Here is a 27,303-nt window from a genome sequence, read left to right as displayed (position 1 = left end):
CGCTTACAAGCCTGCTGTCCTCTTTCCCATCGTCCCATACTTCTCCTATATGACGCACGGTGCTGCAGATCTGGTGCAGAGTATGTCTGAAGCTCTGCACCTGAACTTCTGGGACTGGAACAGTTCCTGAGCCGCTTAAGCCTGGATCTCTTCCTACTTAGAGTTGCTCTGGAGTCGAGCTCTGCCGCCCACTTCCCTACCACGCAAGTCACTTGAAGGACCTGCCTCTCATCTACTTCCTCTTCTCAGGGACACCCCTCTGCTGCTAACTGCAGGAGTAGTCTTCTGAAGAAGCTTAGTCAAAACCCCGTCAATCCACAACAGATGTGGTGGCCAACTAAAGGGGTGGATAAAATAATAATGAGCCCTGCTATAATAAACCTACAAGGAGCAAGCACATCAAGCATGCCTGCAGAGGGCAAGTCTGAATGTTTTTGAATAAGTGCGAAGGGATGCAGACTCCGCTTGGAGCAAATTTGAATTGTTTTTGCTCGTTAGCTAGAGTTTGCTGATAACACACTGCAAAGGGTGCACATAACCCATGATTCATTGCTTTCGAAATCACCGAGTATGTTTGCCCTGTTATTGCACTTCCGCAGTAAATGGGGAAAGGTGGTAGTGGGGGGCGAGGGGGAGGGGCTGCATTCAGGAGTGCTGCTTGGCAGGTGACCCTCAAGCCCTATAAACCTAAGTGCGACAGAGGGTATACACCTGGTGGTTTTTGATTGGCTAGAGTGTGCCTGAAGGCGTAACCTCTATTTGCGTAGATCTCATGAGAGCAGAATGCCTGGGTTCTGCTGGTGCAACGTTCTCTGGGATCCTGTTCTCCCGGTGTTCTGAGGCTGCACATCTAAGTAAGGTGGTGTATTATAAGGCGATCGATTTCAAGGCAGCCCCTGCATGCCTTGTGTTACTGGGGAGCGGCCTCTCTGGCTACAAACGGTGCAGTTCACATCACTTATTCCTTGTACCTGCATCATAGTACAGGTGGCTCTGGAGGAAGGTGCGCATGTCACATCAGTGACCTAGCTGGCAGCTGCTCTGTCCTTCGCTTGTATCGGAGTTACCTTTTCTACTGTTTTGAGCAGCTAACAGGAGGCGCTTGCCAGCTGAGTGCTTTTCAAGCCCAGCTCTCTTAGCATCAGTTGTCACTGTGTTGTGTCTGGTGGTTTTGGTACAGGCATGGGTACTGAGCGAGGAGATGGGGCGATGAAGGCCCTAGACCTCCTCTTGGTGGGGTGGGCTTGGCTGGCATCTGGTGTTGGGTTGTGCATTAACTCCTTTCTTTCTTGAATTGTTCTCTTTGAGCGGTGAGGGTGTCTTGCTGGAGGTGGGGTGGGAGAAGGAGGGCCAGGATGTCTTCTGCTCGGTATGTTACAGGATCTGCTGTTGGTTCAGCCTGCACCTCCACTAACCTCTCTCTCCTAAAGTAGGATTGCCCTAGCGAGCACACGTGCTGCGGGCCCCCGGTGTGCTTCTGTAGAGCCAAATCCAGTGCCAGGTTTCTGAAGGTTTGTCCTGGCGCAGAGACCTCTTCCTACAAGTGTATTCTGTCGCCTTCCGGATCATCTCTTTCATGGCTCTTCTGTCTTCACGCTCCCCTGCATCTCTTCTCTGACCACCCCTCCACCTTCCTCTGCTCTGCCCAACTCTTGTTCTTTTCTCATTCCTCTCAGCTTTTCCTTCTCACATATTCATTGCTGTTCTCAAAGTCTCACTTACCAATGTACTTTTTTTCTCTTGTTTAGTCTACCAAAGACTTCCATAAGTCCTCAATGGACACAAACAGAGCTGGTTTTAGATATAATTACTGCCCGAGTGTTCCTTGCTCTCCAACAGTGGGGTCTTTTCCTTAGCCTGTTTGCCTTTTACAATCCTAGTCTGTAGGATGCCCTGATTCAGCAGTGAGAGGTGTCTCAGTCCATGGCTCCATGGTTCACCTGTCCTTTCGTTGGTTTGGACTTGCAATCTAAACCCTCCCCATCCCCCCCCAACCACTACCACCTGTACTACACTCGATGCAGTCCCCCTTTTATGTCTTTGCTCTTATCCATTAGTTCTTCATGTCATCACCCTGCCGACTTCCTTTATGCTTTCCCTCTCTCTCCTTATCCCTACTTGTTTTCATCAATAGGTCTCTTTTTCTCTCTTCTATTGGTCTTTGCTGTTCTCTTTGAGATACTGCTCTTGACTTTTTTTTTTTGTTACCTTGTTTCGCTACGCACATCTACTTATTATTTCTTCTTGTTGTACAATGGCCTTGACCTTTTGTGCCTTTGCCACTTTCGTCCTTATCTTGTTTTTCATTACCTCTTTATCCCACTGACCAGCCCTGTTCTCCCAGCCCCAGCAGATACAGAATATGTCTTGCCCTTTTGTTCTCAAACCAGGCTATCACCCTTTCCTTGATTACTCCGTCCACATCTTCCCATCTTGGTCGGTTGGTCAGTCGTACTGTCTTAATGTTATTGTATTTTCTCACCTTTCTTTCTACCTTTGTCCCCAGTACCATCCATTTTGTCTGTTGCCATCATTGTCTGGTATATAGCGCCCAGTTGCCACTTGTTTGGCCCCTCAGTGATGGAGCCTTCGTAGATGTCTTGGCAAGCCATATCTTCTTTGTGTGGAAGAGATGTGTAGGTGATTGTATCCTATCTGGGAGGTGTTTGCTGTTGTGCATGAGGTGGTGAGATGTGCTCTGATGTTGTTGTAACACGGAGGCTAAATAAGCATGCCAAAGACAACATGCAATAAAACCGAAATGGCACTTTAGTGTGTGGTTGTAGAGGTGCACAGTTGCAGTGATTAAATAGTGTCATTAATGAGGGTCATTGAAGTGTTCCATTCCATGCCAGGCCCTACTGGTTGTCCCTCTTCTTTTCCTTCAAGTCTGCGTCTGTGTAAGTCCATGCCCTCTTCATGCAGCCTTTGTTCTGTATGTTTTCTCCACATCACACTCTTACTCTGCTCTTCTCTCATTTGTGTCTTGAACACCTTCCCTTTCTGCTCACTCCTTTTCTTAGGCTATTTATGTTGCTCCTCCCATGTCTCCTCTGTTTGCTTTGCTCTCACTCTCCATTGGTCCCTTTCCATTCATGACTCTTACTTTCTTTTTGGTCATTGTTTAGATTGACATTGCTTCTCTTTCACCTTGCCTTGGTGCCTTCTTTTGTTTGCACCATTTCTCATTCTCCTAATTTTCCCCTCTTTCTCCACCAATATTCCTCCTCTTTACTCGCTTCTTGGTTCCTATTGCTGGTAGTCTTCCTTTGTCGTTGATCCTGTTCCTGGAGTATGTCTACTTATGTCCCTTGGCTCACTAGGGACACTTGAAGGCTACACACGACGCAATCACTTCTCTATTCTGCTGCCATGGGAATAGGGCCTGCTTGTTTTGGTTACGGTTTCCACTGCTTGGCTTGACTCGATTCCCAGTGCAATTATCTTCGCATTCTCGTAAAGTCCAATCAACCCAAGCAGAGATCAGAATTCTTCAAATTTTTCATCCAGTTTCTAATCTTTCCCTGGTTCGAACATGGTATCACTTGGGGACTTGTCCGAATCATGGCTGATTGATGGGTGTAACCAATGGGTCATAAAGGCAGGGGGTTGATTTTTGATTGATTTGTGCCTGCACCATTCTCTTGACTGGTGCCAGGCTTGAGTTAACATTGCTGAAGTGTATACTAACTGTGGCATTCATGGCTGCTCCTCCTCCTTGTGGAAATGAATTCTGCTCTTTACTCCAGCATCCATGCCTATAGCTGTTAGGTCATTTGAGCTGCGTAAGATCGGCTGCGTTCCATGCCCCCACATTCACAGCAACTTTAACTTCGGTCGGATGCTCAGATACAACTATTAGTATTACTGGCTTGTTTTTGTGGGATGGAGGGTGACGTCCAGGAGGCGAAAGATCCACTGCAGACATCGCCGCCATAAATATTTCTGAACTTCTCTTTTTTTAAAGCAGCGATTCTTAACCACTCCATAACTTCTGTTTCAGTAATGTGCGCTTGCAAACCCCCTTTTCCTGTCCCCAGCGCCAAGGTGTTTGCAGTTCTCACTCTCCATGAATACTGGGTTGTTTCTTGCACTAGATAATATAAATATTTCTTGAAGTGGATGGATCTGCGGAACTTGATAACTGTACCTGACTACAAGGCGTAAACAAGGGGCGCTGGACTGTTGGCAGAGGTCCTCATTTTTGTTCAGGAGCAGGTGTGTGGTGTACTTCAGTGAAGATCTGATCATGAACTCACACTTAGCCTTTGAGTACAAAAACACTAATGCTCTGTTCTACTCTGGCGGCTCTGTTTACAGGATGTCATTCGTTTGCTACCAAGAAACCCTAGACGCGTCTTATTGAGTTCATTGGCTAACTCAAGGCTAGAGTATTCAAATAGCTGATAAATAGGGATCATACAAAGACACCAGTGTTACAAGAGGTCTTTACCTGCTCAACGTGTGATTCAGGATCACATTCAACGACTGACTTACTAATACAGGACAGCATTTATTGTATTAGTCTGTTCATAATCGATTTCTGTTGTGTCGATGTCGACCAAGCTGTCTCACAGATGAATGTGTCCATTCTCAACAAACGAGATCTTTGAAGCTCTGGGTGAGACCGTGTACCTTTACTCAGATTACACCTAAATCATGTTGATTTCCTGCTCTGGTGCCCACCCTTGGAATGCTTTATCCCTGTTAGTGTCTTGCAGCTTCCCACCTGAACATCTGTCATAGCTTTGAGACAAAGCTCTTCTACTTTTCCTCACTCCTGTGCAGGCAGCTTCCTGGGTGTGTTTTACATAGAGAAGTTCCTCAAAGAGGTGCTATACAGCTGTCCTACCTAGTTAGTGATTTCTGCAAGAGTGAAATCCTCCCAAATCCCCCCTAGCCCATTTAAAGCAAGGTGCCTATAGGCTGACTGCTGTGGTCCTTGAATATGTTAAAAGTCCAGGTCATTGAAGTTTCAGAGGCTGAATATTATCTACCTGGGAACAGCAACCAGTAACAATTGTCTAACACAGTCGGTGGTCCCGCTGCCAGGTTCTCTAAAACTCTATCGGGCTCAGGTGCCTCTGCGCTGCCAGCAAAGGCTGTTGGTTGGACACAATTGTGTTTTCCGTCTGTCAAATCGTCTAGTTTAATTTATCCCGTCCTGTCCTTCTGCTCTTCCAGGTTCCTGTATGGTTGGAAAGTGTGCACTTGCATGGAGGGACAGAAAAGGTTTTACCAAAAAAAGGACTGTCTTGTAAAAGAAATATGAATGAGACCCCAGCAGCTTTGTCCATCTGTCAGTCCAGTGCCAACTGGGTTAACTCGAGGCAGGTTCTGTCAATATTCTGCCAATCTCCTCTCTGGGAGGCAGAGCATGGGTATAAAGGCCATTGGAGAAGGAGGCAGACAACACACTGTTGTGGCATCTCATCTGCTGGACTTGTGAAGTTAGTCATTAACTCATCAATGCAATAGCTGCCAGTGATTCTTTGGAGGATAAGGTATAATGAAGTACATGGTACGAAAGCATTCACAGATTGTTTGCATTATATGTTAAACAATTTTTGTGAATCGATTTACAGAACTTAACCTGCCTCAACACGTTTTGGGTGTTACCCATGTTTAAGGTCATGCATGTTAAAGACCATACTTTGGACCTTATTTTCTGGCACCCCACCTAGTTAAAAACTGCTTAGCTAGCCCTCTAATCTGGAAAGACCATTTTGTTGTGATGCAGAGCCTGGCATAAACTTTCTAACAGTTCTCTGTCTCTGTGGGGGACGTTCTTGTTTCCACCTCAAGATATCAGTGCCTCTCTCAAGGCTCACAACACTGAGGTCTCCTCCAGGCTTTACTCCACGCTTCCTGAAAGAATTGAGCTCTCTCATACACCACACCCTCCTACTCTATGGTTATCGAGGGACCCGAGAAGAATGAAAATTGAATGCAGGCGGCTCATGCATGGATGGAAAGTGAAATTAGCCCCTCAAGACAGAGCCATCTACACCAAATGTTTAATGGACCATAAAACACTGGTCAGAATGGTTAAAACTTCTTATTGTGGGCTGCAGATGAAGACCGCAGACCTAAGAAAGCCTTTCCACTCTAAACCGTCTCAGCCACGCAGACTGCTGCCAAACCACGCGCATCCAACACCGCAACCACGCAATAACTTATGTAATGTATTTGCTGGCAAAATCTTTAAATTAAACAATGTGGATTAGTCCATCCCTTCTTGAATTTCTGTTACTTGATGACAACTTAGTTAAGGAAAAGATTTTATCCATCAAGTCAGGCTCTCCTGCAGATGTACTCCCAACAAATTCCCTTAGACCCCACCCCCCCCCTGCTATTCAAGTCTAATAAAGATTGATTCATGCCTCACTCAAACTATGAGCAGGCTTGTGATCTGCCCTCTTTGAAAGAACCGAAGGCAGGCCCTCAGGTGATGCTAATTACTGCCCACTCACTGCTCCCTGCTCTGGTTAAGAATTTGGAAGCACATAAAACTCTTGTGTTTACAATAGCCTCAAATATGGGGTTGATTTCTGTGCTAAAGGAAATCTGAATCTGTTTAGACTCTTTTAATCCGGCAATCTTGAATCTACTGGATTAATCTGCAGCTTTCGGTGCGGTCTCACAGAAGACGTTAATTCATAAGTTGGAGACTGTGAATAGGTGGCCAAGCACTTAAATGGATCCATTCCTTCTAGTCTAACAGAACACAAGCTGTGGAGATTCCCCCTTAGAAAGCTGATACGTCCTCCTCGTGGTGTCCCTCCGGGCTCGGTGTTGAGCCCCGCTGTATTTTTTATTTTTTTTCATTTGGTCCCAGTGGCAGATATTTTACAATCGCATGGCTGCCTATATTTTGATTATGCTGATAATAATCTAAGTATTATAGTTCAAGAGGGTTCCTCCACACTAAAATAAGATTCAGGGAATCCACGATTAAGGTTGCAGAGTGGATGATGTCCAAGTCTTTATCCCTCAATTGAGCTGTAACCATAGTTCTGGTTTTTGGTGATGTCTTGATACGGGACGAGAACTGGTTGCGACCTCTGCTGGGATCAGAGCCATCACTTTCCAGTTTGTTGCATATTCTTGGGTTCCTATTTGACACCAAACTGTCTTTCCAGGAACACAGTGGAATTTGGTCTCTCTTGTATGTTCATTCCTAAAGTCATCAGGAAAGCCCTGCCTCTTATACGTAAAGAATGCTGTAAAACCATAATTCAAGCTTCAGTTCTATCGAAGTTTGGCTACTGTAATTTTTTATTTTCAGGGCTTCCTGAAAACCAAAAAGTTAGGTTACAGTTTATTTGAAATGTGGCTGCCCCTCCTAAAGTTGGGTCTCAAGAAGTTTGCACCACCTCAAGGTACTTCACTGCATCTTTAAAACAATCTGTTTCCTGCTTAAAGCCTTTATTGACTAAATTCTGAAGTATATTGCTGGCATGTTTATTGGTTATAGTCCTGTGAGCTCAATGCGATCGTCTTAAGCTAAACCCCAAAAGAGCCTCCAAATTAATTGTATCCGAAGGAGGGGATTGCTAATTTCAATTAGTGACCTGCGTGCTATGAAACAAGCTTCCCTTTTCGCTTCGGGCTTCTTCCACAAATCTGGTGTTCAGTAAACATCTTTAAGCTTACTTATTTTCACTCTAATTGTACTTATTTGGTTGTGATCATTTCTTTCTTTACTGTTTAGTGCCAGGACACCCAATTTTGGGTAGCAGCGTACTGTATAAAAGTACAAATCAGTCAGAATGGACAGATGACAAAACCCCAAAAGCACCAGGTGCTTTTGGGGTTAAAATGCTGTTTAAGGAGCATAGAAGACAGCAGTGTGAACTGCTATATGGGAATACCATGGATATCTTTGGGAATAATCTGTGGCAAAAGTTCCTAAAGAGAGGAAATGCAAAGAGGGAGGTGGAAAACAAAGGTGCAGGAAGTGCCAATGGTGGGTGAACTGAGGGAAGTGGGGACCTTCCAAGGTGGTCTCTGTTTGTTTCTTTATCTCGTGTTGTATTGGCAATCACTCCTGCTAAGCCCAAGCCCCCACAGGCGAGTTTGCCACCCGCCCCATCCCAGCCAAGCTCTAGGTCCACGTGTCCTCTTGTTCTGTGCTATATTCGTTAGCATTACCCTGCTGGCCACCCTTTCTCCCTTCCTGCTGACCGGTCATGTCTCAGGAACTCTCTCTAACCTTTTCTTGACAGCCTCTGGCCAATCCAAGTCATAGGGCACCTAAACTCAAAGCTCACAATGTGGCTGCTCCATCAGTGACTAACACCTGGACGGAGGGTTAAGTCTTAAACAGTTTGAAGTCTGCCATAGGATGGCCGATCGCGCGCACAGCGAACGCGGCAGAGCCTGAGTAGAGGTAGCGGTGCTAGCTGCGTAGTTGCTTATCTTCTGTTTTTAACGTTTTTAGCCTGCTTCATATTATTGTTATTTTACTGGCACGTTCTCATGCCCACTTGAAAAACTGCTACTTGCACCAAATTTCACCCAGCTTTTACTGACTCGCATCTGAGTGCTCCCTCGCCCCGGTCCGACTCGGTAAGTGCCGTTGAGCGGAGGGCGTTCATGGGAGGCACTTCCAGGGAGGGACACTTCCGGCTGCAGTCAGCGCTCTAATTTTCGCGCTGAGCCGCTACTTAACCGGATGGCCGATCGCACTCGCAGCAGACGTGCGCACCTGGCGCGCCGGCGGCATACCTGGCGCGCCGGCGGCGCACCAAAGGCAAGCCCGTTTGCGCCGGGACCAGGGGCCACGACCCCTGGCGGTTCTCAGAATATTCTCATTTATAGTGCTCAGTCACTGACTGCTTGAGAGGAGCCACTGATATCAACTGTTTGCACTCAATAAACATTGCTAACAGCCCCTCCTGCTGCTCCTATTGTAACTATAAACTTCAACCCCACAGCAAGGAAGCACCTCTACTTGGCCCCCCTTCAAATTCTTCCTTCTGAACTGTCGCTCCCTTCCTAGGCACTCTACTGAACTCACACTCCTACTATATGACCTCAAACCAGACGTCTTATTCCTGACGGAGACCTGGTTACAAGACGAAGTTGACCCAGTCATTATTCAAACCCTTACACCTGGCTATCTAATACAAAGAGTGGACCGTAAGACTGGTAGGGGTGGGGGACTAGCTATAATATTTAAAGACCACTTCAGCTGCTGGTCTTCTATGGACGGACTACCAGATTGCGAAAGCATGAATTTCTCCTTAGAGTTCTCTCCTACCAGCACCTTCTCCGGCTTACTGCTCTACCGGCCCCCAGGACCCATAGGCCAATTCCTTAACGCACTCCCCATCCTTGTTGCCAACTTAGCTCTAACTCCAGCTAACTTCACAATATTGGGGGAATCTTAACATCCACATGGATGACCACTCTAACCACCTGGCCAATGAGTTATCAACCAGCCTCTCGGCACTTCAAACTCAGCAGAAAGGCTTTACCCCCACACATGACAAGGGCCATCTCCTCGACCCAGTGTTTAGTAATGAAAAGAATCTCTTGGTTGGCACTCCCATCCCCCTCCCTTGGACTGATCACTTGCTAATTCCCCTGGTCTGGGAAACCCTCGCCCCCTCGCCTCCTCAGAACACTACTTCGACACTTGATAGGAAATGGTTGAATCTCTCCGTTAGCCAATGCACTGCTGTTCTCGATGCCACCAGACCCCATAGTGACCCTAACCCTGAGATGGCAAACAATATCTTTAATTCATGGATCCAACACTCTTTGGACACTATACTCTCATAAGAGATTCAGACAAAAATCATCACCTTGGTTTTCCCCTAAATTAAGAGAGCTTCAGCAGACCTGTAGGAAATTTGAAAGGAGATGGAGACAGAACTTTGCAGAAGAAAGGGAACAGGATTATAGAGAGGCAATTAGGAGGTACAAGGCAGAGATCAAAACCGCTCAAACCAACTTCTATGAGAAGAGAATCAATGCAGCTGCCAACTCTCCTAAAGAGATCTTTCGCATCGCTAAATCCCTCTCCACTGTGCCACATAAACCTCCCAAAACGGAGGAGACAGCTTAGCAGAATACTGCCATCAAAAAATTCAGCTGATCTGCCCGCCTTTCCCTCCCCATCAGCCGGAGTCCTCAGATCCCAGCACTAGAAGTCTACACTCTGAATTACAGTGCTCACTAGGAGAATTCCCTTTGATGGACGCAGATTCCCTGGATACCCTTATCTCCAGGGTAACCCCTGGCTCTCCCACGGACCCCGCTCCTCCTCAGTACCTTTCATTAGTCACCAATTCCATTTGCCCAGTCATCTTAAATGCTCTGAACTCTTCTATCACCTCCGGCGCGGTGCCCCTGGCATGGAAATGTGCACAGGTGAAAGCCCTTCTGAAAAAACCCAGTCTGGATCACTCCAATATGGCCAACTACCGTCCCATCTCTCTCCTTCCATGGCTGAGCAAGTTGATTGAGAGACATATAAACTCCACGCTGGTACAGCACTTGGAATCCAAAAACCTGCTTCATGTCTCTCAAACAGGATTTCGTCCTCGGCTAGGGACCGAGACGGCCCTTCTGGTGGTAACAGAGGAGGCAAGGAGACTGCTGGACCAGGGCGGCTCAGCAGCTATCATTCTTTAGACCTCAGTGCCGCCTTCCAACACTGTCAATCATAACATCCTGCTTGAGTGGCTAAAAAACATGGGAGTGTCAAATATGGCACTTACCTGGTTCCAGTCCTTCCTAAAGGATCGGTTCTTTCAAGTCTTTGAGGGAACTGCCTTATCAAACCGGTGGCCTCTAAGCTGTGGGGTCCCCCAGGGTTCATCCCTGAGCCTCACGCTTTTTAACACCTATATGGCCCCATTGGCAGAGATAGTCCTTCCATTCGGCATAAAGATCATTACCTATGCAGATGATACACAATTGGTGGTGGCACTAAACCACCCTGAGGGATCATCTGGCGCTCTTGGTGCTTGCCTAGAGGCGGTAGCCGAATGGACGGACCTCTCCCACCTCAAGTTAATGGGGACAAGACCGAACTGATATTCCTGGGCAAATCTCCATCTCCCTCCTCGACACTTATTTGGCTGACCTGTCTTGGCCCTATGCCCACCCCAAAGCAGCAGATCAAGAGCCTAGGCATGTGGCTTGACAGCTCCCTCTGTTTTAATCATCAAGCCACTAAGCTCTCTGCTACTTGTTTTGGCCTAATGAGAATGCTAAGAAAGATCCTCCCCCTGCTCCCTTTCCAGGCAAGGAGGATTATGATGCAAGCCCTCATACTGTCCCGCCTGGACTACGGGAGCACGCTGTATCTGGGCACCCCTTAGTCCACAATCCAGAGGCTACAAGTAATTCTGAACTGTGCCGCTCGCCAACTGCTCCAGATTCCCCGGAGACAAACCGTGCAACCTCCCTTGGGTTATCTTCACTGGCTTCCTATCCGGGCCAGGATACATTTTAAGGCCATGTGCCTGGCCCATAGAGCTATGTGGAAATTGGGCCCAGTAATCCTTCAGTCCTTGGTCACACCCTATCAACCCTCTAGGAGTCTTCGCTCCAGCTCCGCTTTTCTTGCCATCTCAATGAAAGTACGAAAATCCAGATGGGGTGGACGCTCTTTTTCCCTGAATGCCTCCAATCTATGGAATTCCCTCCCCCCCCCCACTCTCCGAGGGGAACCCTACATGCTGGCATTGTGAAAACTTCTCAAAACCCATCTTTTCAGCACTTCACACTAGCATCACATGCCTTTTCTGTCTCTCCGCTCCACAAGCGCTAGGAGGCCTCAGGGTTGCTATGCGCTATACAAATAAAAAAAATAAAAAAATAGGGATGGGGTCACGTCCCCTGATAATCTAGACCTCATCAGCATGGCCCGACCACTCGCCTTTTTTCACAGTCTGCGCTTACAGCAAGGTAGATTGCAGGTTTACTGATTAATAGGCTACAATAAATGCAGAGGCCGGTCAGTGCTTTGATCTGATCCTCGGAGGGTTATAAACAGGTTACACTTCCCATGGGGCTCCTCCTATAAGAACCTTAGGTTGCACCCTGTTTATCATTGCAACTTCCTTTTCACGCCTCACCAAACCTTCTCCTTCCGGTTCGGGTTTCGCTCCGCTTCAGGTTTGGAATGGAAAGAGCTCCTCCTTCTTAACTTACAAACACCGCAGTTCCGAGACCAGTTGTCTTTAAGATTTATCAGTACATCTCAATCATGGTTCTTCTTTCAATCTCTTGTTCTCCGGCGCCTCTTCCAGATACTTAATCTTGAGCTGCTTCTAAACTCTAGGCAGAAGACGCGCTACTTAGGTCTATGGTCTCTGACTTTGGCAGGGTTCAAGTTGCAGTTGTGCATTCCTTGATGGCAGATTCCTGGCTTTCTCCTCTGAAAGGATTGTACTCCTCCTGCTTTCCGAGGTCTTTCATTACTACAGCAGAATCCAGATGTTGCGCCTCAACTACCTTTGACTGCTCCTCAACCTATTCTTCCAGATAGATTCAGCTCTGACCCTGACATGCATTCTTCCGTTTCCTGCCTGGACGTAAATTAAAAATCTCATTAAATCGTGACATTGGGTGGAGTTTGAAGCTTTGCCTGCCCTTGAGTGAGTGCATCGTCATAAGGCCACTTATTTGGACGACCATCCTCCATGGTCACCACCTTTACCCTCTAAATCCTTGTTTTTTCTGTTTTAAAAAAATATATATATATTTTTACTGGAATGTCTTGTTCGACAGAGCAACCAACTTATGTTTCAACCATTTGCCTTTTGGTTTTCCCGGGTCACAGAAGTTGCTCTACAACATCTCAAATAAATACACGTCTAATGGATGCAACATGGAAGTTATGAATCCTGCTCCATGCCTACAGCCCTTGCAGTCTCCATTTCAAAAGCAATTGCATTTAATTTATGACCCAAAGTTTTGCAGAAATGCTTTTTGGGTGGACTCAGGCTAAATCTTTGAGTCCGTTGTACTCTGCGATTGCGACTGCACTCAACCTGGTAGGATCACATCTGTAGGAGATGAGATCGGCTAGTCTAACCAAGACCTTCGTGTTGTCGAAGGCCATGGAAGAGGTCGATACGGCATCTTTTGGTGTTAGTTTTGCTCGGGCAGTCCTGTTGTCCGGTGGGAACGTCTCTCCTGGCCATTTTGACTTTTGGTCTGTTCTGGGCAGGGTGCACTTGACGAGCTTCCTACTGCCAGTTAGATGGAGGTTCTTTCAACGCATGTTAACCTGTGCAGTCATAACAGGAGATTGGTCTGGTTGAAGTTCCAAGACTATTTTATACTTTCCCGACTTTCTAAGAACTATCATTCCTCCTGGTGCCCCATTCAGGCCTGGCACCTTCCCTTGTATGATTGAGGCTGTGTTTGTGAGTGGGTCGCAGCACCTCCCCCGTGTCACACTCTGCCACATGCCATCCTATCCTTATAATGGGCAGAGGGCAGGGATGGGGTACAAGGACACAAGCCCTGTGTCACTAGTGCTCTGTGTGGTAGGTACCAAGGCACTGGCACGCTCAGTGGGTCGAGTGAAAGAGGGATAGTGACCGAAGTCTCTGACGGAGGAGGAGCAGCAGGGAGCCTGGTGGGGTGTAGAGGACTGTGGTGAGTGGTTGGTATTCTGGGTGCTAACGCCTACTTTCAATCTTGTTTTGCAGCAATTGTACCAGACGTTATCAGACTTCGACATTCGCTTCTACATGTATGAGATTTTGAAGGTGAGTGCGGTCCGCTTACAGTGGCCTCGTATGTGAGATAGTGACAGGGCCATTCCCTGGTGTTTTCCTGCTTTCTTTTCAGCTGCTGCCCTTTAGTTTGTCTCGGTCTTTGAAAGTTAGTCCAGCCCCTGCTCCTGAGAGATGCAGGTGGTTTGTAGAGGACCATGGGCATGTGTTTTAGGCAGACAGACAGACAGACAGACAGACAGACAGACAGACAGACAGACACACATTCCATAGACACTCCTACAGTCCATCACAAGCAGCCATAAATGTCAACACCTGCAAACTTTTTACTATATACATGTTTTTACCACACGCTTGTTGAAGTACTCCTCTCCTGCTCACATTTATTAGTATGTGTTTTTTTCTTTTGGTTTATAAAGCTCTTTTGATTCTGTGACTTGAAGTAGAAACACCCTCCCACCCCCATTATGGCTGGAGCTTGGCTGCCTGGGGGGCTTGTCAGTACCTCCATTGTGTGCACTGCTGGTGGCTGGAGCTTGGCTGCCTGTCGTGCCGGTCAGTACCTCCATTGTGTGTAGGGCTGGTGGCTGGAGCTTGGCTGCCTGTCGTGGCCGTCAGTACCTCCATTGTGTGCAGAGCTGGTGGCTGGAGCTTGGCTGCCTGTCGTGCATGTCAGTACCTCCATTGGGTGAGAAGCTGGTGACTAGAGATTGGCTGCATGTGGTGCCTGTCAGTACCTCCATTGTGTGCACTGCTCGTGGATGGAACTTGGCTCCATGTGGGACACTCAGTACCTCCATTGTGTGCAGGGCTGGAGCTTTGCTGCCTGTGGTGCCTGTCAGTACCTCCATTGGGTGCACTGCTGTTGGCTAGAGCTTGGCTGCCTGTGAGACACTCAGTACCTCCATTGTGTGGGGTGCTGGTGGCTGGAGCTTGGCTGCCTTTGGGACACTCAGTACCTCCATTGTGTGGGAAGCTGGTGGCTGGAGCTTGGCTGCATGTGGTGCCTGTCAGTACCTCCATTGTGTGCACTGCTGGAGCTTGGCTGCCTTTAGGACACTCAGTACCTCCATTGTGTGGGATGCTGGTGGCTGGAGCTTGGCTGCCTGTCATGCCAGTCAGTACCTCCATTGTGTGCACTGCTGTCGGATGGAGCTTGGCTGCCGGTGGTGCCTGTCAGTACCTCCATTGTGTGCACTGCTGGTGGCTGGAACCTGGCTCCATGTGGGACACTCAGTATCTCCATTGTGTGCAGGGCTGGTGGCTGGAGCTTGGCTGCCTGTGGTGCCTGTCAGTACCTCCATTGTGTGCACTGCTTGTGGCTGGAGCTTGGCTGCCTTTGGTGCCTGTCAGTACCTCAATTGTGTGGGAAGCTGGTGGCTGGAGCTTGGCTGCTTGTGGTGCCTGTCAGTACCTCCATTGTGTGCACTGCTGTTGGATGGAGCTTGGCTGCCTGTGGAGCTGGTCAGTACCTCCATTGTGTGCACTGCTGGTGGCTGGAGCTTGGCTCCATGTGGGACACCCCGTACCTCCATTGTGTGCATTGCTGATGGCTGGAGCTTGGCTGCCTGTGGTGCCAGTCAGTACCTCCATTGTGTGCACTGCTGCTGGCTGGAGCATGGCTGCCTCTGGAGCTGTTCAGTACCTCCATTGTGTGGGGTGCTGGTGGCTGGAGCTTGGTTGCCTATGGTGTCTGTCAGTACCTCCATTGTGTGGAGTGCTGGTGTTTTGAATTTGGCTCCCTGTGGGACACTCAGTACCTCCACTTTGGTTGCAGGGCTGGTGGCTGGAGCGTGGCTGCTTGTGGTGCCTGTCAGTACCTCCATTGTGTGCAGTGCTGCCGGCTGGAGCCTGGCTGCCTGTTGGGCCTGTCAGTACCTCCATTGTATGCGGTGCTGCCGGCTGGATCTTGGCTGCCTGTAGAGCTGGGCAGTACCTCCATTGTGTGCAGTGCTGGTGACTGGATCTTGGCTGCCTTTAGAAAACTCAGTACCTCCATTGTGTGCAGGGCTGGTGGCTGGAGCTTGGCTGTCTGTGGAGCTGGTCAGTACCTCTATTGCGTGCAGTACTGGTGGCTGGAGCGTGGCTGCCTATGGGACACTCAGTACCTCCATTGTGTGCAGTGCTGGTGGCTGGAGCTTGGCTCCCTGTGGGACACTCAGTACCTCCATTGTGTGGGGTGCTGGTGGCTGGAGCTTGGCTGCCTGTCATGTCAGTCAGTACCTCCATTGTGTGCACTGCTGGTTGGTGGCTGGAACCTGGCTCCATGTGGGACTCTCAGTATCTCCATTGTGTGCAGGGCTGGTGGCTGGAGCTTGGCTGGCTGTGGTGCCTGTCAGTACCTCCATTGTGTGCACTGCTGGTGGCTGGAGCTTGGCTGCCTTTGGTGCCTGTCAGTACCTCCATTGTGTGGGAAGCTGGTGGCTGGAGCTTGGCTGCTTGTGGTGCCTGTCAGTACCTCCATTGTGTGCATTGCTGGTGGCTGGAGCTTGGCTGCCTGTGGAGCTGGTCAGTACCTCCATTGTGTGCACTGCTGGTGGCTGGAGCTTGGCTCCATATGGGACACCCCGTACCTCCATTTTGTGCAAGGCTGGAGCTTTGCTGCCTGTGGTGCCTGTCAGTACCTCCATTGTGTGCAGTGCTGTTGGATGTAGCTTGGCTGCTTGTGAGACACGGAGTACCTCCATTGCGTGGGATGCTGGTGGCTGGAGCTTTGTTTCCTGTGGTGCCTGTCAGTACCTCCATTGTGTGGAATGCTGGTGTTTTGAATTTGGCTCCCTGTGGGACACTCAGTACCTCTATTGTGTGCAGTGCTGGTGGCTGGAGCTTGGCTCCCTGTGGGACACTCAGTACCTCCATTGTGTGCAGGGCTGGTGGCTGGAGCGTGGCTGCTTGCGGTGCCTGTCAGTACCTCCATTGTGTGCAGTGCTGCCGGCTGGAGCCTGGCTGCCTGTTGGGCCTGTCAGTACCTCCATTGTATGCGGTGCTGCTGGCTGGATCTTGGCTGCCTGTAGAGCTGGGCAGTACCTCCATTGTGTGCAGTGCTGGTGACTGGATCTTGGCTGTGTTTAGGACACTCAGTACCTCCATTGTGTGCAGTACTGGTGGCTGGATCTCCGCTGCTTGTGGTGCCTGTCAGTACCTCCATTGTGTGCAGGGCTGGTGGCTGGAGCTTGGCTGTCTGTGGAGCTGGTCAGTACCTCTATTGTGTGCAGTACTGGTGGCTGGAGCGTGGCTGCCTATGGGACACTCAGTACCTCCATTGTGTGGGGTGCTGGTGGCTGGAGCTTGGCTGCCTGTCATGCCAGTCAGTACCTCCATTGTGTGCACTGCTGTCGGATGGAGCTTGGCTGCCGGTGGTGCACGTCAGTATCTCCATTGTGTACACTGCTGGTGGCTGGAACCTAGCTCCATGTGGGACACTCAGTATCTCCATTGTGTGCAGGGCTGGTGGCTGGAACTTGGCTGGCTGTGGTGCCTGTCAGTACCTCCATTGTGTGCACTGCTGGTGGCTGGAGCTTGGCTGCCTTTGGTGCCTGTCAGTACCTCCATTGTGTGTAAAGCTGGTGGCTGGAGCTTGGCTGCTTGTGGTGCCTGTCAGTACCTCCATTGTGTGCACTGCTGGTGGCTGGAGCTTGGCTGCCTGTCATGTCAGTCAGTACCTCCATTGTGTGCAAGGCTGGTGGCTGGAGCTTGGCTGCCTGTGGTGCCTGTCAGTACCTCCATTGTGTGCACTGCTGGTGGCTGGAGCTTGGCTGCCTGTCATGTCAGTCAGTACCTCCATTGTGTGCAGTGCTGCCGGCTGGAGCCTGGCTGCCTGTTGGGCCTGTCAGTACCTCCATTGTATGCGGTGCTGCTGGCTGGATCTTGGCTGCCTGTAGAGCTGGGCAGTACCTCCATTGTGTGCAGTGCTGGTGACTGGATCTTGGCTGTGTTTAGGACACTCAGTACCTCCATTGTGTGCAGTACTGGTGGCTGGATCTCAGCTGCTTGTGGTGCCTGTCAGTACCTCCATTGTGTGCAGGGCTGGTGGCTGGAGCTTGGCTGTCTGTGGAGCTGGTCAGTACCTCTATTGTGTGCAGTACTGGTGGCTGGAGCGTGGCTGCCTATGGGACACTCAGTACCTCCATTGTGTGGGGTGCTGGTGGCTGGAGCTTGGCTGCCTGTCATGCCAGTCAGTACCTCCATTGTGTGCACTGCTGTCGGATGGAGCTTGGCTGCCGGTGGTGCCTGTCAGTATCTCCATTGTGTGCACTGCTGGTGGCTGGAACCTAGCTCCATGTGGGACACTCAGTATCTCCATTGTGTGCAGGGCTGGTGGCTGGAACTTGGCTGGCTGTGGTGCCTGTCAGTACCTCCATTGTGTGCACTGCTGGTGGCTGGATCTTGGCTGCCTTTGGTGCCTGTCAGTACCTCCATTGTGTGTAAAGCTGGTGGCTGGAGCATGGCTGCTTGTGGTGCCTGTCAGTACCTCCATTGTGTGCCCTGCTGGTGGCTGGAGCTTGGCTGCCTGTCATGTCAGTCAGTACCTCCATTGTGTGCAGGGCTGGTGGCTGGAGCTTGGCTGCCTGTGGTGCCTGTCAGTACCTCCATTGTGTGCACTGCTGGTGGCTGGAGCTTGGCTGCCTGTCATGTCAGTCAGTACCTCCATTGTGTGGGTAGCTGGTGGCTGGAGCTTGGCTGCTTGTGGTGCCTGTCAGTACCTCCATTGTGTGCAGTGCTGGTGACTGGATCTTGGCTGTGTTTAGGACACTCAGTACCTCCATTGTGTGCAGTGCTGGTGGCTGGATCTCAGCTGCTTGTGGTGCCTGTCAGTACCTCCATTGTGTGCAGTGCTGCCGGCTGGAGCCTGGCTGCCTGTTGGGCCTGTCAGTACCTCCATTGTATGCGGTGCTGCCGGCTGGATTTTGGCTGCCTGTAGAGCTGGGCAGTACCTCCATTGTGTGCAGTGCTGGTGGCTGGATCTCAGCTGCTTGTGGTGCCTGTCAGTACCTCCATTGTGAGCAGTGCTGCTGGCTGGCACTTGGCTGCCTTTAGAAAACTCAGTACCTCCATTGTGTGCAGGGCTGGTGGCTGGAGCTTGGCTGTCTGTGGAGCTGGTCAGTACCTCTATTGTGTGCAGTACTGGTGGCTGGAGTGTGGCTGCCTATGGGACTCAGTACCTCCATTGTGTGCAGTGCTGGTGGCTGGAGCTTGGCTCCCTTCGGGACACTCAGTACCTCCATTGTGTGGGGTGCTGGTGGCTGGAGCTTGGCTGCCTGTCATGCCAGTCAGTACCTCCATTGTGTGCCCTGCTGTCGGATGGAGCTTGGCTGCCGGTGGTGCCTGTCAGTACCTCCATTGTGTGCACTGCTGGTGGCTGGAACCTGGCTCCATGTGGGACACTCAGTATCTCCATTGTGTGCACTGCTGGTGGCTGGAGCTTGGCTGCCTGTGGTGCCTGTCAGTACCTCCATTGTGTGCACTGCTGGTGGCTGGAGCTTGGCTGCCTGTCATGTCAGTCAGTACCTCCATTGTGTGGGAAGCTGGTGGCTGGAGCTTGGCTGCTTGTGGTGCCTGTCAGTACCTCCATTGTGTGCAGTGCTGGTGACTGGATCTTGGCTGTGTTTAGGACACTCAGTACCTCCATTGTGTGCAGTGCTGGTGGCTGGATCTCAGCTGCTTGTGGTGCCTGTCAGTACCTCCATTGTGTACAGTGCTGCTGGCTGGCACGTGGCTGCCTTTAGGAAACTGAGTACCTCCATTGTGTGCAGGGCTGGTGGCTGGAGCTTGGCTGTCTGTGGAGCTGGTCAGTACCTCTATTGTGTGCAGTGCTGGTGGCTGGAGCGTGGCTGCCTATGGGACACTCAGTGCCTCCATTGTGTGCAGTGCTGGTGGCTGGAGCTTGGCTCCCTGTGGGACACTCAGTACCTCCATTGTGTGCAGTGCTGGTGGCTGGAGCTTGGCTCCCTGTGGGACACTCAGTACCTCCATTGTGTGCAGTGCTGCCGGCTGGAGCTTGGCTGTCTGTTGGGCCTGTCAGTACCTCATTGTGTCGGGTGTTGGTGGCTGGAGCTTGGCAGCCTCTGGGCTTGTCAGTACCTCATTGTGTCGGGTGCTGGTGGCTGGAGCTTGGTAGCCTCTGGGCTTGTCAGTACCTCATATTGTCGGGTGCTGGTGGCTGGAGCTTGGCTGCCAGTTTGTGGTTACCCTGGATTCTTCGATTGGAAAATCAAGCTTCTATGATAAGCCACCATTACTACAAGAGTGAGTAGCTGAGATGTATTGGTGAGTTCTCCCTCATGCACCTTACACCGTGGTCTCTCTTGTTCCACCTGCCCAGCAGAGTGTGTCGCCCGGTTCTTGCCTTTTCTTGAGATTACCCTTCGCTAAGCCTCATATTATGGGTCAGTCGCTCCACATGTGAGGCATGGGTGGGTGACCACCACTACTGAGGATGGTAGTGGTGGGGTGTTTCATTGGGGGTTTACCTGGGCTGCGGGGTGTGCCAAGCCTTCAGATGGTCTTTGAGGCTAGGTATGTGCTGTGCAAAGCTGCGCAGGTGCCCGGGATGTTGCAGGAGTTTGTAGGAAGGGGACCTGCGGCTAAGTAATGCACTAGTGTGTACAATGACTCGCACTCACTACTCCTTGCACTACATTACTTAACCACCAGTTTGCTCGCACGGTGTGTTTCACGAGTCCTGTATAAGTCAGGTGACGTGGGCCAGTAGCTAGTCTTACTGAATTTGGAACACAGAGAGCAGGGTTTGAATCCCGGGTGAGGCTTCGGCCACCAAAAGGCTCTCATTCTGAGTAAATAGTTCCATCTGCCTGTGCTAAGAACATGTAAGCAGCTGACCTGCTAAAGTAAATAGGACTGTAAGTAAAAATGTTATAATGTTTGCTTATATTTCAATTAGTGTATCCATTTATTTGCGCACATTTCCTGTCCTATGCACCTAACATTTTGCTTACTTTGTTGTCCGTTCCATGCAAAAACTGTCACCGTAGGCTTCTGTTTTAGCACACAAGTAATCTACCTCTGCCTCCCACTTTTTTTCGCTAAACCGCTTTTATAAGATTTTTGCACAAGAGGTACAACATGGCATACCAATGTTACGGTAAAAGTGTTACAGCAGTTAAACAACGTACAGGCCAGAAGAGCTGCAAAATATCATGAGTTGGGCAACACATCAATGCACGTATCATAAGGTGAGGCCCTAGGCAAATTGTCCCAGCCGTTTCCCCTGATACCCGACCATGTTTCAGGGGACATCCACTGGCCTCGTAGACATGTTTCTCTTGTTGTTCGCAGCCGTCCACTCCGTCTCCATTGCGACAGGGTGGGAGGGGTAGAGTTCTTCCAGCGAGTAGCGATGTTCCGCTTGGCTACCATGAGGGCTGTAGCCAGAATGTCGTATTGTACTCTGTGGGAGTCGGTCAGGACCAAGGATCTTTCTGGAATTCACCCCAGAGATAGCCGCCCCAAACTCTTCAGCCGTTAAGGGCTCGTCGACATCTGAGCCTCAGCTTGGAACAGGTCTGGGAGAGGCACTTCATTGAGAAACTGGGAGGCAGGGTTGTGGTTCACCGGAGGGGACGCCGCATATAGATGCTTATAGTAGTGGGTGAATGTGTGCGCGATCTTCCGGAGAGTACGGTAAGCATTACCATAGTCTTCGGTGATTTCGGGCACCATCCTATTCACCTGTGGACGAGAGGCCAGGCAATGTAGCAGCTTCCCATTCTTCTCCTGCCCCTTCGCCACCCTCCCACACCCCTCCACTCCATAGACCCTGTTGGAAAGGCGTTCTCCGGGGGGCTTCGGAATACGTTCCGGACCACCCTTCGACCCACCTCTCCCAGAGTTAGGCCGAGCAAGGGCGGGGAGGCCCTTCCTGGAAGGGTCTCGTTCCTAGGATCGCACACGCTGAGCTTGCACTCTCGGACAGAGGGACACCACACAGTAGTTCTTCGTAAGACAGTACTTTATCGTTAACCTTTAGGGACCTTTATGATCCGAATTGCCGGTATTGAAGCAGAGCCACAAGCAGCGATAATGTCGTGATGGGGGTATGGGGGTAGCGGGACAGTCTCTGAGTTCAGTGTCTCTGCGGAGTATCCTTCGCACAGCTCTCAATCCTCGAGCTGGGGGATGTTGTTTCTCTTGACAATTTCTGCCGATTCTTCTAGAGGAGAGTGCCACGAGTCACTCAGCAGGCACAGGTGGTTTCGGAGTCGGGGAGCCGCGACGGCGTCAGCAGGGCTCAGATGGTTCAGAGTTCGGGGAGCCGCGACAGCGTCAGCAGGGCTCAGATGGTTCAGAGTTCGGGGAGCCGCGACAGCGTCAGCAGGGCTCAGATGGTTCAGAGTTCGGGGAGCGTTCTTCCGTTCAGGGATCGATCGAGCCGCGATTAGGTCAGCAGGGCTCTCGTAGGTCCAGGTCTTCTCTCTCTCCCGTCCCTTCAGCACCCCTTGTTATACTCCCCCCCTCCTCTTTAAAGTCCGGAGTCCTCGCGGAGAGGGGTCTTGGTGCCTGGGGGCGGTGTGTCGGGATTTCCTGTCGCTCGGCCCTTTGATCTGTTCAGGTGGCTCTGGGAGGGACTCCAGACGCCCAGCAGGCGAGGCGCCCGCTCACCGGGGGCCTGGTGGCCGATCGAAACCCTCCTTGGGGAGGAGACCAGAGGTGTGACAGGGACGGCGTCTCCTGGTCTGGCGTGGGGGTTTCTCGCTCTCTCGGCCGGGCATGCATGGTAGGGTCTAGGGTGTTGCTGGGGCCTTGGCCGGCCATCGGGTTGTTGGGCCATGGTGGCCGGAAGTCTGTGACATCGGGGATTCAGGTGTGGTTGCAGGGTGGCTGGCTGGTCGGGAGGGCCCACGCCACGAGGCCGGTCTCACACGTGCCCCCCCCCCAGCTGAAAGGCGGGGAGAACTACCCATCCACTTGGGGGTTCTCCTCGCTGAAGCGGAAGAATCGGGACAGGCCGTCCGCGTTGGCGTGGTCAGTCCCAGGGCGATGCTCCACAGTGAAGTCCATCCCCTGGAGGGAGATTGACCATCGTAGCAGCTTGGGGTTTTCTCCTCTCATCTGCATCAACCACCGCAAGGGTCGATGATCCGTTTGAACCCGGAAGTGGGTTCCGAACAAGTAGGGCCGTAGCTTTTTGAGGGCCCAGACTACTGCGAAGGTCTCTTTCAATGGTGCTCCACCGCTGTTCTCGAGGTAGCAACCTTCGGCTGATGAAGGCTATGGGCTGATCGATGCCCTCGTTGTTGAACTGTTAGAGGACTGCCCCGATGCCGTGCTCCGAGGCGTCTGTCTGGACCACAAACTCCTGAGAGTAGTCGGGGGCTTTGAGTACCGGAGCGGTACATATAGCGGCTTTCAAGGCGTTCGAACGCTTTTTGGCACGGGGGAGTCCATTGTATTTTCTTCAGGTGTTTTTTGGAGGTTAACTCTGTGAGGGGGCCTGCGATGCTGCCATAGTTCTTAATGAACCTCCGGTAGTAACCAGGAAGGCCCGGACTTCCGTTTGGGTGGTTGGGGGTTCCCAGGCCAAGATGGCGTCTATCTTCGGCTGGAGGGGGGCGACCTGCCCGCTTTCCACCTGGTGCCCCAGATAGATCACTGAGCCTTGTCCAATTTGACATTTACTGGCTTTGATGGTTAGGCCGGCCTGGCGCAGGGCCAGCAGTACTTGCCGGAGGTGCTGGAGGTGCTCGGTCCACTGGGAGCTGAATACTGCTATGTCGTCTAGGTACGCTGCGCTGAACCCCTCCAGCCCGGCCAGAACCCTGTTCACCAGCCGCTGGAAGGTGGCCGGGGCATTCTTCATTCCAAACGGCATCACCCTGAAGCGGTAGTGCCCATCCGGGGTGGAGAAGGCGGAGCGCTCCTTGGCTCCCTCAGTGGGACAATCTGCCAGTATCCGCAGGCTAGGTCGAAAGTGCTGAGGTATCGAGCGGCCCCGAGGCGGTCGATGAGCTCGTCTGCGCGGGGGATAGGGTGAGTGTCCGCTCGGGTGACCGCATTGAGTCCCCGGTAATCCACACAGAACCTCAGCTCGGGGGCGACACCAGGGGCAGCTGCTTTCGGGACCAGGACTACCGGGCTGGCCCAGGGGCTGTCGGAGGGTTCAATCACCCCGAGGGCCAACATCTTGGTTACTTCGGTCTGGATGCAGGTTCGGACCCGATCAGGGACCCGGTAGGCTCGGTGTCTCACTGGCGGGCTGTCGCCGGTGTCTACGTCATGGACACACCAGTCGGTGACGCTAGGGAGAAGAGGTCGGTGAATTGTCTTAGTAGCCGGCGGCAGTCGTCGGACTGTTGGGGGGTGAGGGTGGTTGACAGTCTCACCCCCTCTACGGAGCCATCTGTCTCTTTAGCACACAGGGGGTCTGGAAGGGGCTCTGTCTTCTTCAGTCCCATCGTTGGTGGCCAGGAGCAAACTCAACTCCGTCCTCACAAAGTGGGGTTTGAGGCGGTTCACGTGGAGGATTCGGAGGGGGTTCCGCTGGGACTGCACATCAACGAGATATGTGACTTGGCTCTTCCGCTCAACCACCTTCAGGACCAGTCCACTTGTCTTGGAGGGCGCAGAGTTTCACCGGGGCCATGACCGAGACTTGTTGGCCCGGCTGAAACTCGACCAGCGTGGCATTCTGGTCATACCAGCGCTTCATCTCTTCTTGGCTAGCCTCGAGGTTGGCCTCGGCGAGTTCTCGGAATTTCCGGGTCTGGTTGCGAAGCGCCAGGATATAGCGGAACTCGTCAGGAGGGGTCCCCCGGAGAGTCGTTTCCCAGCCCTCCTTGACCAGGCTCAGGGGCCCCCGGACGGGGTGTCCGTACAGTAATTCGAACGGGCTGAACCCCAGAGATTTTTGGGGAACCTCCCGGTAGGCGAACAGGAGGCACGGGAGGAGGACGTCCCATCTCCGGCGTAGGGGTTCTTCGAGGCCCATGATCATCCCCTTCAGGGTCCTGTTAAATCGCTCGACTAGGCCATTCCCTTGGGGTGGTAGGGGGTGGTGAACTTGTATGATACCCAGCACTGCTGCCATAGGGACCTCATGTATTTGGAGATAAAGTTTGTACCACGATCACTCACGACTTCGCGAGGGAACCCCACGCGGGAGAAGATCCCCATCAAGGCCCGGCCTACCACAGGGGCCGTCACGGTGCGGAGGGGAATGGCCTCGGGGTAGCGGGTGGCATGGTCCACCAGGACGAGGATGAATCGGTGGCCCTGGCCGGTCTTGGGTTCCAGGGGTCCCACGATGTCGATCCCCACCCGCTCAAAAGGGGTACTAACAACGGGGAAGGGTTGTAGTGGAGCCTTGCGCTTCCCCCCACTCTTTCTGCTGGCCTGGCACGTGAGGCATGACTTGCAGTGGGTCTCCACATTCGCTCGCATCTTGGGCCAATAGAAGTGGGTAACTAGTCGCTGGTAGGTCTTGTCTTGGCCTAAGTGTCCTGCCAGGGGTACATCATGGGCTAGGCCCAGGAGGAGACTTCGGAAGCGCAGGGGTACCACCAGTACTCGTGCCGATCCCAGCTCGGCCGACTTCTGTTCGCTGTACAGGAGGCCGTTTTCCCAATATATCCAGTGTGTGCCGGACTGGTCACCTGCTGCCTGGGCTTTGGCCTGCTGTCGGGGTCCAATGAGGGAAGGGCAGGTGGCCTGTTCCTGGCAGAATTCTGCTCGGGAGGGACCTCCCTCGCAGTGCCACTGGGCCATCTCGGGCAGGTCCCCGAGCTCGGTCAGGGGCCCGGGATCTGGATGCACTGACCCATTATCGGGAACGGTTTCTTCTTCCGGAAGAGGTTCGTCGGGCTCGGGTAGTGCGTCCCGGACCTCGGGTACGGCGACTGTGTTCAGCGGCATGGCCTCAACTCCCTCGGAGGAAGGCAATCGGGCAGTCATAGAGCGCGTGGTGGCGCATACCCATTCGGGTAGGCCCATCATCTCTAGATGGGCTCTTCGTTCCACTTGTCCCCACGGGGAGCTCTCGAGGTCGTTGCCCAGGAGGCAGTCTACGGGTTGGGAGGTTCGGACTGCCACCCTCAATTTACCGGTGACTCCCCCCCCCCCCCAGATTCGAAGGGTACCAGGGCCATTCGGCATAGGCTCTCGGACTTGTCCGAAGATATGACTGGACAGAAGGCGTCGGGCAGGATCTGGTCTTCAGAGACCAGGTGGCAGTGGACCGCTGTGACACTCGCCCCGGTGTCGCGGAGGCCCTCGACGCGGTGACCGTTGACCGTCACCTGCTGTCGGTACTTCTTCGTGTTGGCGGGTAGGGGTGTTCCAGGGACCATCTCTCGGTCCCCTAGGGAGACCAGGGCCATGGCGGCTGTTTCCCACTCTTCGGAATCTTCCATCTCTTCTCCTAGGGCTACGGAGGCCATTTGTCGAGCCGGAGGGGTTGTTGTTGCGGGTCGGTGGTACATGGGGACACTGGGGGTCACTGACATAGTATCCGGTCTGTTGGCAGCGTAAACAGGTGATCTTGACTCGGGGTCCCGACCTCCCCGGTGGCCCGGTGCTGGCTGGAGATGGGGCTGGAAAGTGCGGAGGTTGGCCTCTGGGGGGACTGTGCTGGGAGCCCCCCGGGAATTCCCTCGGTCGGCCTTGGTTCCCTCCGCCCCTCTGGCGGGGGGGTCCCTGACTGTGGCGACCGTAGTCTCCCACAGGACCCCGGGAGGCCCGGGTGTTCACCCATCGGTCAGCCTCGACGGCCAGTTTTCGCGGGTCAGTGAGCTTGCTGTCCAGGAGGTGCTGCCGTAACTCCACAAAGCAATTGGCGGACAAGTGTTCCCACGCTCTTAGATCGAACAACTCCTCAAAGGTGGAGACCTTGCTGCCCTTGATCCACCCGTCCAAGGCCCGGCTGTAAAAGTTCACGTACTCTACCCATGTGGTACCGGGTATCTTCTTGCCGTCTCGAAACCGTTGCCGGTACATCTCGGGGGTGAGCCCATATCTGGCTACTAGGGCCTCTTTCATGTGGCTGTAGGAGTTCAGCACCGTGGAGGGCAGGTCCAGCAGGGTATCTCTCCCCTCGCTCAGGAACCGGCCCCACAAACCAGCCCCCCAGTCTTTCTGCGGAACTCGGTGGGAGGTCATGGCAACTTCGTAGGCCTTGAACCATTGCTGGATGTCGTCGTTTTTGTAGTATTCCTTCACCACATCCTTGGGGATGTGGACCTTTGGTTCCACGGTGGAGGAGGATGGTTGATTTCCCGAGGGTCTGGACTCCTCACTTTTAGCCTTGAGCTCGATCTCCTTGAGGCTGCGTTCGTGTTCTAGTTGGAGTTTTCTTTCTTCGTGTTCTCTCTGGCGTTTTTTTTCCTCAAGTTCTCCTTGTAGGCGTAATTGTTCTACCGCCAATTTTTTCTCGGCCAGTTTTAGCTCTCCCTCGATTTTCAGTTTTGCTAGTTCTAGTTCGTGGTTGCGGCCCCTTTCTCGGTCTGCTAGTTCCTCCGGGGATAGGCCCCCTTCTGGGGCGCTGCTCCTTACCGGGATGCTTCGTGGTTCGTTTGGCGGCTCTCTTTCTGTTTGGGCCAGGGAAGCTCCTGCCTCGACCCAGGTCTTCAATGCTCCCTGGAAATCT

General features: G+C 52.2%; 1 protein-coding gene across 4 annotated transcripts in view; it reads left to right on the top strand.

Moving 5' to 3' along the window:
- Positions 1-27,303, top strand: part of LOC146830122 (casein kinase II subunit alpha-like) — a 235,296-nt gene that overhangs the window by 143,282 nt on the left and 64,711 nt on the right. For 2 of the 4 annotated variants that reach the window (XM_085604346.1, XM_085604347.1), the window contains exons 6-7: positions 1,434-1,511; positions 13,680-13,739. In XM_085604346.1, the coding sequence (XP_085460472.1) occupies positions 1,434-1,511; positions 13,680-13,739 (138 nt within the window). The remainder of the gene's footprint in view (positions 1-1,433; positions 1,512-13,679; positions 13,740-27,303) is intronic. The other 2 variants (XM_085604348.1, XM_085604349.1) reach the window with 1 other exon arrangement.

The sequence above is a fragment of the Triturus cristatus genome, chromosome 5_1 (genome assembly GCF_964204655.1).
Source record: "Triturus cristatus chromosome 5_1, aTriCri1.1, whole genome shotgun sequence".
Lineage (NCBI taxonomy): Eukaryota > Metazoa > Chordata > Amphibia > Caudata > Salamandridae > Triturus > Triturus cristatus.
Note: the sequence above shows the minus strand (reverse complement) of the source record. Positions and strands in the feature narration are given on the sequence as shown.